General features: G+C 52.9%; 3 protein-coding genes across 3 annotated transcripts; all 3 read left to right on the top strand.

Annotated features, from left to right (window-relative positions):
- Positions 1-7,403: 7,403 nt before the first annotated feature.
- Positions 7,404-7,946, top strand: AYL99_11764 (hypothetical protein; the record flags this gene model as incomplete). Its single annotated transcript, XM_018843269.1, has 1 exon — positions 7,404-7,946. The coding sequence occupies one exon, from the start codon at positions 7,404-7,406 to the stop codon at positions 7,944-7,946; it is 543 nt and encodes a 180-aa protein (XP_018687371.1).
- Positions 7,947-9,255: 1,309 nt separating this feature from the next.
- AYL99_11763 (hypothetical protein) lies at positions 9,256-10,295 on the top strand (the record flags this gene model as incomplete). Its single annotated transcript, XM_018843268.1, has 5 exons — positions 9,256-9,310; positions 9,363-9,395; positions 9,446-9,700; positions 9,830-10,001; positions 10,064-10,295. The coding sequence occupies 5 exons, from the start codon at positions 9,256-9,258 to the stop codon at positions 10,293-10,295; spliced, it is 747 nt and encodes a 248-aa protein (XP_018687370.1).
- A 2,080-nt stretch (positions 10,296-12,375) lies between these two features.
- AYL99_11762 (hypothetical protein) lies at positions 12,376-13,950 on the top strand (the record flags this gene model as incomplete). Its single annotated transcript, XM_018843267.1, has 2 exons — positions 12,376-12,900; positions 12,991-13,950. The coding sequence occupies 2 exons, from the start codon at positions 12,376-12,378 to the stop codon at positions 13,948-13,950; spliced, it is 1,485 nt and encodes a 494-aa protein (XP_018687369.1).
- Between the last annotated feature and the right edge of the window lie 373 nt (positions 13,951-14,323).

Below are 14,323 nucleotides of genomic sequence, written 5' to 3'. Positions count from 1 at the left end.
CAGGGACCGACCGGCCGGACGCGGGAAGATCTGGCGGCGGGTGGCACGGCGACAATTAGTTTCAGCCGTTTCCAACTCTGACCAGGGTCGTAATGTGGGCATCGTATCCATTCATTTTCCTCAACTCAAGACGCGCCCATTGCACGGCTCGTTCTTCGTGCTCCACTGGTAGCAATCAAACATCGTCCGGGAGATAGGCATAAAGACACCATCCGAACAAAGACTCGAGTGGGAGAACGTAGAGATCGCCAGACGACATGCATGACCCCTATCTTTTCGATTACAGCGACCAGCTCAGGACTCTCTATCTGGTTCAAAAATCCTCGAGGCTTCGGCGAGCGTGGCCAACGGTGAGTCCATGTGGCAGCATCTCTGCCAACAAATCTGGTCCAATTCCATCATCAGGTTGGTGTCTGTGGACAGGACTGTGAACAGCGAGTCTCCGGCAAAGAACAACAACCAGCAACCAGCTCAGTCTTGCAGTACTGAACTCAGAAGCGTAACGTGACCTCTGTCTGCGTGAGGGTCATTGGCCTCCAGAAGGACTGCGGATTTACCTCCGCCACCGCGGCAGACCAGTGTTCAGGTGTCCAGGACCTCCGTGCGAGACGGCGTCCGCCACAGCAACAGAAATCTCAAGGCGAACCTTTCCATGGGGCCGGCTGACTGCCTCTTTTCTGCCCACAGCACGGCGTCTTGATACAAAAACAGCCATAAAGAGGGTTTGTCCTCTTGCTTTCTGAGACGCACCCATTGATCCCCATGTGAAGACCACAGCAGTCATTTGAGAACCACCGTCCATGCTTGAAGTTCGCGGTCGTCCCTGCGTTCAAAACCAGGGTCCAGCGTCCAGCGTCGTGAGCGCAGCTTTTATCCATCGCGCCATACCTTCGAGGAGTCCTGTAATTGTCTTTTTCCATGGTGAGCGTGGTGAGGCCGGTATGTAAACCATAACTGCGTCGGCCATCTCCTCCTGCTGAGGGGGGACGGGGGCTGAAGTAGATCAGGGAAGTCCGGTCGTGGGATGTCCTGGCTGATGCCTGTCATGCGACAAGATGGCGCGGTGCGAGTCGGTGGTATCTGCCAGGCTGCCCCTGGGTTTGTGATCCGTCCGATCGCCCTGTGATGGGCAGAAGAGTATCTGCTGCTCTCTATATCTCTGAAAAGGGTTGGCTGACTGGTCCATCCAACGTCTGCAGGGAGGACAGGCGGGCCTATCGACAGTTCTTTTGGTTCTTTCTGCCTGGGCCGGATCGTCCAGACCTCCTGGTCGTAGACGGACGAAGACCATTTCCAGAAAGCCCACCCATTGCAGACACAGCAAGATTACCAACTCCTCATGTCACGGCAACGCCAACAAACTGAAACCCTATCAGCGGGAGAACTGACTGCATATGCCACAGGGAGAAAAGTTCAACGCCTGGCCGACTGGAAACAGTCCGACCGAGCACCGGAGCGCATCGACGGACCGCTTCTTTGTTGGCGGCCCTATCGAGACAAACAAATTCTACGAAAACTTCGTGCTGTCAATGAGGCAGAGGATGAAGCCTACCACTCTTGAAAAGACGCGAACCGACCTCTGGCTCGCGAGCTGTACGTCTTGACTGAAGACCGCCTCCCCCCTATGAGACCAAGGAGCTCCAGTTGCTTGGGAAAATGCAAGAACAGGAGCCAAGGAAGGCGGTCACTTTACCGTTCAACACAAATCAGGGGTCAACTGGTCGACCGACCGATTGACGGGTTTGCTTGGTCCTACCTGGTGGAAATCGGCAGAGGGTTTTCCAAAACCAAACAGAACGCACCTTCAAGGAAAAAGAGCATCCGTCTGGCGGATATTAAGCATTTCAGATAGCTGGTGCCGGGTCCAAAGGTACGGCCCCTTTTCTGGGTGTTTCATCTATATCTTCTTAGCAGACAATGTGTCTTGCGATCGTAGACTGTCTCGACCAACCGACACATGTGGAAGGGTAGATATGGGTGATATCTGGTGGAATAGATGCGGGATAGCTCAGTGGCTTATGTGGCTTTCAAATGAACTTGCCTGATGTTGGCCATTACACTGCTTTGGGGACACTGACCACACTAACCTACTTCCATGGGACCTCGCGGTCTCGGTTGGTCTTGGGTGTGGGAGCATCCTGAGCGTCGACATCCTCGACCTGCCACGACTCCTCCCAACCACCGAACACCCGGGCAACGAGGACACGGCGTAGGACCGGGGGGTGGGCGCCAAAAGTGGTCAAGAAGAGATTGGTTGTGGACTGAAGGTGACAAGGCTTGAGCCGCCTGCCTGAGCACGGCCTGCTCGAAGGCGTGCTTTATCAACGCGTGGATGAAGTCTGCATTGATTGAACGGGCCACGCCGTGGATGCACCTCTCCACAATATGCCATTGACGCCGGGGGCCGTGCCACTGAGTACTGGGTGTGTCGAGATGAGAGTGTGCATGTGGTTCCGCCATATCGAATGCGATGACGAATCGCAGAACACCCACCGTATCTGGTACCACGAGATGTGTACGTGGGCGCCTGGGGGCTGTCTCCTGAGCGAGCCAACGAGTCAACATATTACCTAGAGAACCCTCAAGTCCACTGCTGTGGGACTTGACAACCGCGACGGGGAAGGCCACCTAGCATGGGTGGCCTTCCCAAGGCGCAGGACATGCATATGCAATTGGCAGGATCGTTTGGGTGTCCGAGAGGATCAACGTGACGATAAGCGGCCCCAGCAACTGTTTGACGTGATAGGAACACTTGAAATATGCAGTCCCGGAAAGCCAACAGACAGTGGGCTGTCGCCGGACACTGGACGTGGGTAAAGGTCGCCTGCGTCCAAGTTCGACTCTGTTAAGATAGGGTACGCTCGCGCATGAGATGTCTTCACGGGAATGAACAAAGCCGTTTGGATCGAGATTGGGATGCGAGCAGAGTTGCGCCCGAGAGACGTGTATTATCTGGCAAGGTAAGCAGGAATGGCTTCATCACCTTGTATGGTATTCTGGTTGTCACAAGTCGACCCTGTGGGCCTTTCAACAGGGCTGGCCTGCGCACACCGTTTTGCCGCGTTCTCGCATGGATCATGTCACCCCAAGGAGCACACCTGACGAGCCATTCCAAGTTGATGGGCAGAGCCAGGAATGTCTGCCTGGCCGCGAAGCAGGACCTAACATCAGACATGGGAACATCTTCATCGATACCCTCTGAGCGAAGAACGTCCACGAGTCCCCAGGGCTCTAACAACGTGGACCTTGAGTGACGCAGATGCGCATCCGTCCATGGCGAGACGCGATTGACGGCCCAGGATCGCATCAAGCAACATTGGAACCAACAACGGGCTCCCAGTGCAGCGGCCAGGAGCCTTGGGTACTGGCCGGCCGTGCAACGCAAGGGTGATCGTCATGGATCGCCGGGAGTCAGGTAGAGCGCTCCCATCAGGGTTGCCTTCCTTACATCCCCTCACCCCTTCCGCAGACACATACACCAAGGACATCGCAGTGTGCATTGCTGGTTGCAAGAAAATCTCGCAACCATACAGTGCACGCCGGACTGTTTTGATAATGTGTGTAGGTTGCCGGCGACGCAGCCGGAAGAAATCCCAGTAATGGTATATGTATGTCGATCTCTTTCTCTTTATACGAGGCCATCGGTATGTGTATAATCCATCTCTTCCTCCTTTGTAGGAATTCTTGATCGGAGGGTCTCGCGCGAGGGTCAGGCTTCGGCCGACTCGAAGAAGGGATGAGCAATTGCAGACTTTTGCTCGGCTTGACAGGACGTAGTTGGATCTCGGCATGACAGGATGCGGTTGTCGTAGGACGAACGAGATGCTGTGAGCAGAGATCAGTTCAACTCCTATATTAAGCGACCAAGCCTTTTGAGATGGATGGGGCGGGAAAAGCAGATGAGATAGAGGCAGCAAGCCGACCGGTGATTGGGGCACGGGCTTTCTCTTGCACCAATGTCTGGGGCTCGGCATGTAGGAGGCAATGGAGGCGTGCTTTGTGAACTGACTGCCTCTGTAAGCCTTCATGCTTTGCCCTCTGAATGGGGCAATGCCGTGCTGCGAATGATACCATGGCCTGCATCAATCTTTGCACACAGTAACGTAACAACGAAGTCGTTGCAGGCTGCACCACGATGGAGATCCACAGAGAACACGACGAGAGAGGGACTATGATCAAGGTCCTGCTCGGATCTGATGCAATTCTTCAGAACCTTCCAGCCACATAATTTGGTTCGTCTCTCAAGTGCCCGGTCATCTCTCAGGCCGGATTGCTTTCGATCTCATCAGAGCACAAGGCCACACGCGGGAGAAGGTGGAAGGAGGCTTGGTTGGAATAGATCCCACACGGAGCACACGGAGTTTTGACGTTGACCAAGCATCCACGCTCTGCAGACAGCTCGGATTCCCCAGGTGAATGTATTGTTTGACCAGGACTGCGGATCTCTTGGATGTCGATCGGAGCCAGGTGTAAACATGAGCAATTCGATGCGGGAGTTGGTAGTGGCCCGTTCTCGACGTGGTAATAACGGGTTCCCTTGCAATCCGGTGGACCGCAAATCAGACAATATGCTCATATCACCGCTCTGTGTAAGATTGGTGGCAGAAATGACGCCATCAGCAGTCAAGAGGAGAGGCGAGACCATGTCCGAGACCATGTACACGCTTCGCCTATGTGTATACAGGCCCAACTCTTGTTTGAATCGATGTGACTTGATTCCGTCTTTGTCCACGATCACTTCATTTGCGTCCATTGACCCATGGCAGATGGAGCATAACACCTTCGGACTCTTCGACAAGGACGAGCTGGAGGCTTGCAGTTACGGCCACAGGGCCCTTCAACGGCTGCAACGCTGGAAACACCGGACCTTGCATCGTACATACAGCAATTGCGTAGATTCTTGTACCCAGTGTCTCCTCGCTCAGGCTTTATGAGGTTTTGCTACCCGGTGCTCCCAAAGCCGACGGGTGTGTTCCACAACGCTTGAGTAGCGGCCAACAGTCACAATGCGGTAAACAGGGAGCAATATTGAAACTCCTTCTCTTTGTCTCGCAACTGTATAGATTCCTCGAGCCAGCCCCCAATCACCCAAGCCGAGTGAGATTTTTCTGATTCAAGTTCAAGAGGCAGAGGAGTGGATGGGCCACGACAACTTGGTTGCTGGCTGTGGTAGGCAAGTGCGACGCACATGTTTTGGTTTCGAGCAGGAGAGTAAGTGCCACCGTGGTCTGGCCTTCGGTTACTGTGATGCCTGCGGCGACGCGGCTCGCGGTGGAAGGTGTTCTTGAATTGATCTTTTAGCACAATACGCCGGCCACCAAAAGCTCTCTTGGAGATCGATCACGTGCAGCACCTCTCCATTCTGTCCGATTCTCCTCTGTACCGTAATCTCAATCGATGGAGTGCCAGTCGAGACCGAGTCGATCTGTCTAGACGCTTCACTGCCGTTGTCGAAGCGATACAGTGTGCCTTGCGCGTCGGCGACGTATTTGGCACTGATTGAATAGGGCTCTTGAAAGCATGTTCTTCTTCGGTATTGTACAGTGTGGTGGAATTTGGAGAGGATGAATTTACATCCTGGTGCGATATGTGGTAGATGTTGTTTGTGAGTGATTCTGGCTGCGCAAACTTCCGTGGCCTTGTGTTGGCGTGGTGATTGGGCGTGGGGGTTGGCGTGGGGACACCTATTGGACAGAGCTTCAACCTCGGCCTTCGCAACTTTTGCCAACAACAAAATTTGCCTAGTGCTGATAAGGTCCGCCAGCGACTTGGATTCTGACACGCTCCCAACTGACTCGGGCTCGCAACCGGGCACCCACCTCCTGCCCTCCCTCCAACCTTTCGTCCTCTTGACAGGCCACTCCGCAATGCCCCTCTCACCCTTCCCATTTGATGGATATCAAACCTCTTCTCTCACCATTTCTCTCTACACTCCTCCTTCCTTTTCGCAACGAACTTTTAACGTCAAATCTTCACCCCTCACAATTATATCTGGGTCGGATTGCGACCAAGGAATGAGATAAGGGCAGAGACAAAAAAAGGTGGATCACATGCAGCATTCAGCAAGCGACAACTATCGCCCAAAGTTCACAGTGATATCCGTGATGACATGCCATTATCGGCAGGTCTTAGGCTCTGCTGATGGATGAGCACCCAAATGCTTTGTGGCTCGATGAAAATCTGACACTGACATGGTGACAAACCCGCCAAGAGATGGGCAAAATGAGCGTTATCTGCCTCTAACTTTTGATCTACGCGGCCGGAGATCGTGTAACCTTCAGACTTTGATCTCCTATGCAAGGGCTGCGAACTGACACTAAATTAATGGAATTATATCAAGGTTTGGGCGAGATGCGGGCAGATAAAGATCTTGGGATTTTTGATGGGGTGAACTCTGTGGCGAATCAAGTCCCGGCGCTCTGGCTTGGCAATAGAACTTGCACCGCTTTCATGACACCTGGCAATATCATCGCCAGAGAATCGATTGAGAAGACCATGCACCCAGTAGACGCGGCTCAGCCATGGTACGAATACGTCCAGACGCGCCAATCAGGTTACTCGATGCAAGGGCAGTCAAGAGGCCTGTCTTGAAGGTATCTGGTGGGGTTGACTATTGAGTCCTTCGCTTCATCCTTCGCGAAAGACCGTGGGGCCAAAACCGCCTCATTTGAAGTGACAGGCGCTCTTGACGCGAAGGTGGAAGTACATTCCACCTGTGATGACCAATGGAATGGCCTCTTGCACTCGGAGTCCGGATTGCCATTTACTCCAAGGGGGCAGCAGAAGCTCAAGGTCTTGCTGTGCCAACTTTTTGGTTGGTGAAATGAGGAGGCGTTTACTAGCCTGCTATGTCGTCCAATGGTCGGCGGGCCTGGCGTGACGTGGGTCTCGGCTTCGTAGCAAGGAGAAGACCCGAAAACTTCGGATGCGCCAAAACGGCGATGCGTAAACCTGCTGGAAGCAAGGAGACGATCTTCGGGTAACAGGCCTCCGAAGTTCGATCCAGTCTGTCGATCCGCTCCTTGGATTCGATCCCGTGGCGTGGGCCTCGTATTCTGCTGTCTGGGGAGCATCATTGATATGGTTGGTCGCATATGGAACAGCTTATGGCTGGTTACTTCATATGCTAGCCTGCGCCCTTGCTTCCCATATTACTTTCAGGCCTGCCCTGCGTTCAGAACCCGCGACCTGCCTTCGTCGTCTAGAAAAACCGTCTCGGCGGTCCACATGGACAATAACAAACCTTCTTCCTCTTGAGCTACGCTCGCCTTTCCAGAGTTCGTCCCTTCGAGTGCCGTCTGTCCGTGTTCGAGTCCGTCCTCCTCCCGCCCGTCCGAACCCTCTCACCAGGACCTTCAGCGCACACAGCGCACAGGCACGCAGGCCGACGGTCACGTATCACGATGCTGTTCCCCGGCGATCCGAGACTAGCACCTGTGCTGCTATTTTCAAACAAGGCCGGGGGACTGCCGTACGTCTGGCTTAAATCTCAGTACTGGGTCGATTTCCTTGCCATGGAACTCCCGCACCTCACCGCGGAGGATAAGAAAATCCTCATAGAAGGCGGTCGTGTTGACCGCTTCCTCAGTATTGTCGGGCCATCCGGTGCTTGGGCACAGAATGCCCTTTCACAGACGAATAATATGAGGCTGCTTGTGGTGATTTGGGGCGATCAGCAGCGCAAGACTCCCGCGGGAAACAATCAGCGAATTTGGTGGGAAGCCGTACCCACCGCGTATCGTGGGCCCGTCACCATCTGGGCAAGAGAAGGACACATCACCGCGGGCGGAGAGAAGATCGAGGGACATCTTGGGAGCTGGGTAGTGCAATCGAATGGCAGTGGCAGGTGCAGTCTAAAGGACGACAAGCGGCTATTTACATTTCAAGTGGAGGATTTGATCTCGGGCGAACTGGTGCAGCTTCATAAGATGAAAGAGACAGTGTGAATGGTTGCCGACACTGGCTATAAGCCATGGAAGGGTGGTCAGGTGTTGAGAGTAAGTTCGAGTCGCCAAATCTTACAGTCGCGAGGGTCCAAAGCTTATCGGTCGCCTAGATTTGCGGAGGCGGGGATGGGATGGCAAAACTTTGTTTGGCGTAGCGGCTGTGTAAAGTAAGGATGGTAATTGTGTTGGCGGTTCGCAGTCTCAGCGATGAATACATGGATGATGGGTGACGGGTCGTTGATAGGCGCAAGAAGGGGCCGTGCCATGCGTAACGGTAGGACGAGGGGTCGGCTGGATGGCGACGATAACCCCATCGCGGCAGTTGACCATTCGGCTGCGTTTTGCTTGTAGCTGGGTACGGGCTACAGTTAGGGCTTATGATTGTTATTGTTTCCCCATCAGAAGTCTCCCTCGACCTTTCTCGTGACTGTCCTCTGGTCCAATTTCCTGTGTCCACGTGGCCTCCGGAGAAATGCTGATCCGCATCCGCACGCTCAGCCTGAAGCTTCCTCGGCCGGGCTTTTGATTTGCTGAGCGCCTTGCGCTCTTCTCCGCCGCTCCCCTCACCGTTACTCCACTCCCATATAACTAATTGCATTGGATTTTAGCATCCCGTTGTACCCCCTCGCGCTCCTCTCAGCCAGACACTCTAATTTTCTACCCAGGCAGGCAAGATAAATAATTCCCATATAGAGAGATTACATATTCTAGGCAAAGATGATACAGATTTCTGTCATCCCCAATCTACTCCGTATTGCCTCAGTATTCATACCCCCTTCTCAGCTGCAGAAGCTGCCCTTTCTCCCACCCGGTCAAAGGCCCCGGTCTGGCAGCTTTTCAAGACATACGTCACCTTCTGGGCCGCCTTACCACAAATGCCCTGATCATATCTTCTTTCATTTTGTTTTTGTTTCAATCAGCTGCAAGCCTCGTCGTCAAGCGTCAATCTCGCTTTTGCTCGAATCTTGATTCCAGGGGAGTTGCTTGCGCGGAAGTCAGTTCCTGCGGCAAGCGATGTAACCTCAACCACCGCTAGGAGGGCGCTACTCGACGCTACCGATCCGTCTCGGCTATTCTACCTCTTCATTGATTGTTAGGCAGCAAGCTCGACCAGAACCCTATTGCCCCGGATTCCCCGGTATCCAGGTCTTGTCGTCCTGCGGCTCGATCAGAATTATAAAGTTATCTCTCTCCGCAATATCACTAACGCCCGGAACCGCTGAACAGATATTGATTATTCACGCCATTGTCCCAACCTTTGTTGTAGGAGGATTTTTACTGAGGATCTAGCAATCTAAAGATCATCAAAATGTCGTCCCGGTATGAGGGGTTATACCACAACAATGCGGATCCATACATCCGCGGTACATCGGTCCTTCTATTCAGACAGAAGTTATTTTGTTGACGTGTCGGCAGAGCAAAACGCGTTGGCTCGCGCCCGCTACTACGGTACAGTGCTGTCCTACGCTCCTTGTCGCTGGTCTAACCTCTCACTACAGAACAAGCCTCTTCTGCATCTGATCCTCCTCACTGCTACGAAACCGTGCCGGCTACTGCAGGGGACAGCTCTCCGTCTGTCCCTCAATCTCATTCCCACCCTCCCTACGCCTCACATACCACCCCGGTTACCACCAGAGGTGAAAGCTTCTCGTCTGTCGCTCACTATACCGCCGACCCCTCCAGCACCCGCGCCCAAGTCACAGCCTCAACTGCCCCAGGGCTAAGAAATGAGGCTGGACCTTCATCTGCGGCCGGTCAGTGTCTTACTTGACAACGTACAAGACGGGTTTGCCGCACCTTACAAATCACAATCAGCATCGCCGGCGAAAGTGTTGGTGGTAAAGAGTCTGGAAGATTGTTCTGCTGACATGCCAGGCCTGCAGAACAGAGTGGCCCACTCCACAACGAAAATGGCCTGCTTAACTCCGTGTCGGCGACCGATGCGGTTTTCGGGGCGGGATACGATAGTCTGGGAAGAAGCCTGGCCGAATGCAAAGACAAAATCAACGGTGTTACCGAGATTCTGGAGCGGATTCGGAGCCAGTTGAACGCGCAGTATGCACTCTCCCCACCTTTCCCATCTCCCATCGGTGTTCCTTGTCTATTTATGCCTACAGCACACGCAACACCAACGCAAGACGCCTCAATGTGAACAAAAGGGGAGACGACATTCTGAGCATGTTGTACGACGAGTTCGACCGACCAATCCCTAACTTTCCGCGGACGCCGGCCGCGATTGACACCTTGGAGCTCCATGAAGTCGACGCAATAATCTGCGCCTTGGGTACGCAGTTGGCGCATATTCAAGGGGATCACCGACAGGCTCTTCGACTCTTGATAGGAATATAAAGGCAAAGAGCACATGATACATACAGGTAGGCAGGGAGTGACGAAAGAATGCCCATAGCGCAATGCACAATTACCCGTGAAAAGCAATGAGTGAACCGTGAAGGACCTTTCTTCCGGCAACAGAAAATGAGGGCCGTGGATGTAGTTGGCCAGGTGAGTGCTCGATCATCCATCAAAAACGCGAGTTGGCTGGGCTAGGCGCCTGGTTGTCCGCGTTGGTTGACATGTTTCGATTTGCTTTGTCTTGTTGTCCCAACCAACAAGGACCTTTATGACCTGGCTGTATTGTAATCTGTCAATAATGATTCTTTTGTATGAAATGATTTCTTTCTTTGACTCCCTGATCGATGACCTTGTGTCTATCTCTCCTTCCCTATTCCCCAACCATTCTTCTGAGCTCAATGCTCCGCACTCTCTGGCTTGGTCAGGATCCAATTTCGGGTTTCCCCTGAAACTCCCCGCATTTCGGCAATCTGACGATTACCGAACTAGCGACGTCCGGGAGATCTTGTCTTGCCAACGGGAACCTGGCTCTGTTGACCGAGAGTGACTATTCCGGCTAGGCAGACTCTTGTCTGGGGGCTATGCTGCGATCGGGTCGATATTACATAGGCAAACCAAATGGCACCCTTTATTCTGGCGCCGTGGGGGTCAGGTATGTGGTTCCGGATGTGTTCTCCGAGTGTGTTCTCCGCCTCCTGCCTGCTCTCGGAACGTCAGGGATCTACCAGGATGGATGATGGCGCGACCGCGTACTTTCAAAGATGAGCTGCCTCCGTACACGCACCAGCCAGAACGGATCTGGGCTCTGACAAGATCGGGTTTTGCTCAATGGGTTTGGAGCTGGACCGGATTAACCATATTCCGACCCGGACCAGCCCGCCGAGCAAAACCCGACCACATGCGAGAGCCTACACTCACTCCCGCTTCTGTCCTTCGTCCTTTAGCCATGAGAGCCAGCCTCCGGGCGTGATCAGGTATATGAAGTGTTATGCTTGGTTTTGTATGGGGAGTATTTGTTGACAACACATGCAAGAGAGTGTCAGTGCTGCTGACGCAGTCTACCTATCTGGCCAAGCGGCATAATTTTCTCCCATCAAAACACACCTCAACCCGTTTTAAATGGGCTGGGGAGTCCATTTCATCATTGCCACTTTGAAATGCATGCTGCTGACATTGGCCAGCCCTTGAGGAGGTCGCAATGCTGGTCACATGTCCACCGCTCAATCATCCTTTCACTTCTTTCGCAGCCTACCCATGTCAGTTCAACATAGCTGTCGACATTCCTCGCAGGGTCTTTCTAGTGTGTATCCGCCTGTACTGCTCAACCGAGATGGGAGCATTTCACTACACCAGTTCGTGTGATCTCAACAACCATGGTGAGCGGAATACAGGTTTTGTGTCAAAACCTAACAATGGGAGGGAAATCTCAGGCAATTTTTGAAAAGAATAACCGCTATGAGATGCGAGGAGTCTTTCTGGATAGAAGGTCCTACATATGGTCGTCTGGTGAGTGCCGCAGCGGAGCACTTCATCTACAGCAAAAGCTCAGCTAATCTATTCCCCGAGCAATTAATCTACAAAGTCCAGCTACCCCAGCCTTCACCTTGATTGAACAAGTGGCCAAGTTTTCAACGGCTCAGATATGCCCACAGTCTTACGGGCTAGATGGCTAATGGCAGGCATCTGCCGCTGGACAGGGAAATAACCTGCAGCAGACTCGCTATCCGTCCTGGATAGCTCTAAAGTCACGCGACGAGCCCCAAGCACCTGGGTCCCTCAACACACGCTTGAGTCGTTGTTATGACTACAACACGGATTCAGGCAGTACGGATAGTACAGAAGGCATAACAAAGACTCTATCCTAAGCCCTAGTAACACTTACTGTTACACTATGGAGGTTCTTCACCCTTTCTCTTTGTCGACTGCCTCTGCTCGCCCGACTGCCTGCCCCACAGAACTGCCTTGGGCTGACTTCTGACGGTGCTTTTGTTTTGATACAAATGACTACCAGCTCCTCACCACTCTGAGGCTTTCTTCTCTACACACCGAAAACATCACCGGTGACATTATTATCATCATGAAGTCGAAGCAATCTCCAAAACCAGCTCTCGTGGCACCACGTCGGTCTGCAAGACTGGCTGGCATTGCCAATCCTCCAAATTACAAGGTTACCAAAACCAGCAAGAAGCAAGCCAAACCCTTCACACGTAAAGGGAAGCACGGTACTCACCAGGGCGTCAATGTCACGAAGGATCAAATGAAAGAGTCTGTTGAGCCAATGGATATGTCTCCGGTGTCAGCCCTCGAGCTTCCCTCCGAAGTCTGGCAGACAATCGTTGGGTATGTAGACGACACGGACGCCCCAGGCGACCTTCGGAATCTCCGAAGCACATGCAAGAGAGTCTCCGAGTTGTGCGAGCCAGCATTTTGTGAGACCCTCCACGGCAACGCGCTCGCGACCCATGAACTCATTCTCGCAAAACATCAGGAACGACAAGACCTTGTGCAGAGATTCATTACACATAGGCAACATTTGCTGGACCGCTCTTGGGTGCAAATGTTCACGTGTATCCCCCGGCTTCGCAACCTCAAAGTCCTACACGTATGTGACAGAAGGTATTGCAGACTTCCGTGCACATTCAATGAGCAACCAGAGGGAGATTTCTATGAGAGGCTGATGCCGTTTCTCCAGCAATCAGCTTTTACCGAGCTACGTGAATGCACACTGTCCCCGGTAGACTACCATCCGATCAGAGTTGCTCATGTTCTGAAGGCGCCGAAACTGACAAGCCTAACAGTTGCTCATCCTCTTCTAGACGAGCAAGGCGAACGATTACCAGCACCCGGCTCTCTGCCGTTGAAACACCTCACGCTGCTGGTAAATCCTCGAAAGGCTCTCCAGACTGTTCTCTCTCTCCTGAAACTTCCCAAAGCGCTGGAGACTCTGTCGTTTGACGACAGCCGAGCGCCAATGGTGCGGGCCGGGGAAGGAATACTGCATGAGGTACTACCAACCCTGGCGGAGTATCAAGGCAACCTAACGACTCTCAAGGTGTTTGCAACTACCCCTCAAGTGCTATCGGAAGACAGTCTCAATGGTCTGCTTGATTTCACTGTACTAAAGCGCCTCAAGGTGCTTAGCTTCTGTGGCCATGACAATTACCCGGTCAATTGTTTCTTCAAGCTACCAGAAGGGCTCAGAAGTCTTCGGTTCAATGGGATGTTGGCAATGTCATCGCTTACTGAGAAGTTGTTGAGTCAGTCTTCTGCCCCAGGCTTCACGTGTCCTCGTCACGTCGATGTCAATATTGATTACAACGTCTTCGAAGATTTTATGTTCGACGGAGGGCTCTTGCTACGACCACTTTCGAAAAATGGCCAAGAGGACCTTGACAGACATCTGCATGGTATTAACTTGTTCATGACCAATCTCCCTTGTGAACAGTTCACTTGGGTCGAGAGATTCTGCTCGATTGAGAGACAGTTACAAGCAACCAAGACAGGCTCAGAAGCCATGCCGCCATATGCATACGTACTACGGGAAGAGATCCGCGAGGTTTCGTTCGAACGGGATGATCGGGTGAACAGGTACGGGCACAACGACCTTTCGCTATTCCACGGATGCTGTGCTCACCACTATCGGAATTTTTAGGCTGAGATTGAAATCTTGGTCGGGACGGAAGGGGGTGGAGAGTGAGGGGTTGAGATGAGGAAGTCAGAGATGGGAGGTCGGACCGAGCCTGCAGTTTTCTGTGTCATGGGCATTGCATACCAGCTATCCGGGCTGGCAGCTAAATGGCTTAAGCACGAAAGAATGAGGGACGGAGGGACCTTTGCGAGTGTTGGAGATATTGGAAGCCGCCTTGATGTGGCTGGACCGCACACGGGGTAAGGAGAAAGCTCTGGAGCTTGTGTATTTCCTATGTACAAGGATGTGAGAGAGAGCGAGTCGCAGTGTCGACGCGATGGTGTAATAGTTTGCATGTATGCCAAGCGAAGCCTTTAGGCGCTGGCCAACCAGAGTG

Source organism: Fonsecaea erecta (assembly GCF_001651985.1).
Source record: "Fonsecaea erecta strain CBS 125763 chromosome Unknown Scaff16, whole genome shotgun sequence".
NCBI classification, from domain to species: domain Eukaryota; kingdom Fungi; phylum Ascomycota; class Eurotiomycetes; order Chaetothyriales; family Herpotrichiellaceae; genus Fonsecaea; species Fonsecaea erecta.
Note: the sequence above shows the minus strand (reverse complement) of the source record. Positions and strands in the feature narration are given on the sequence as shown.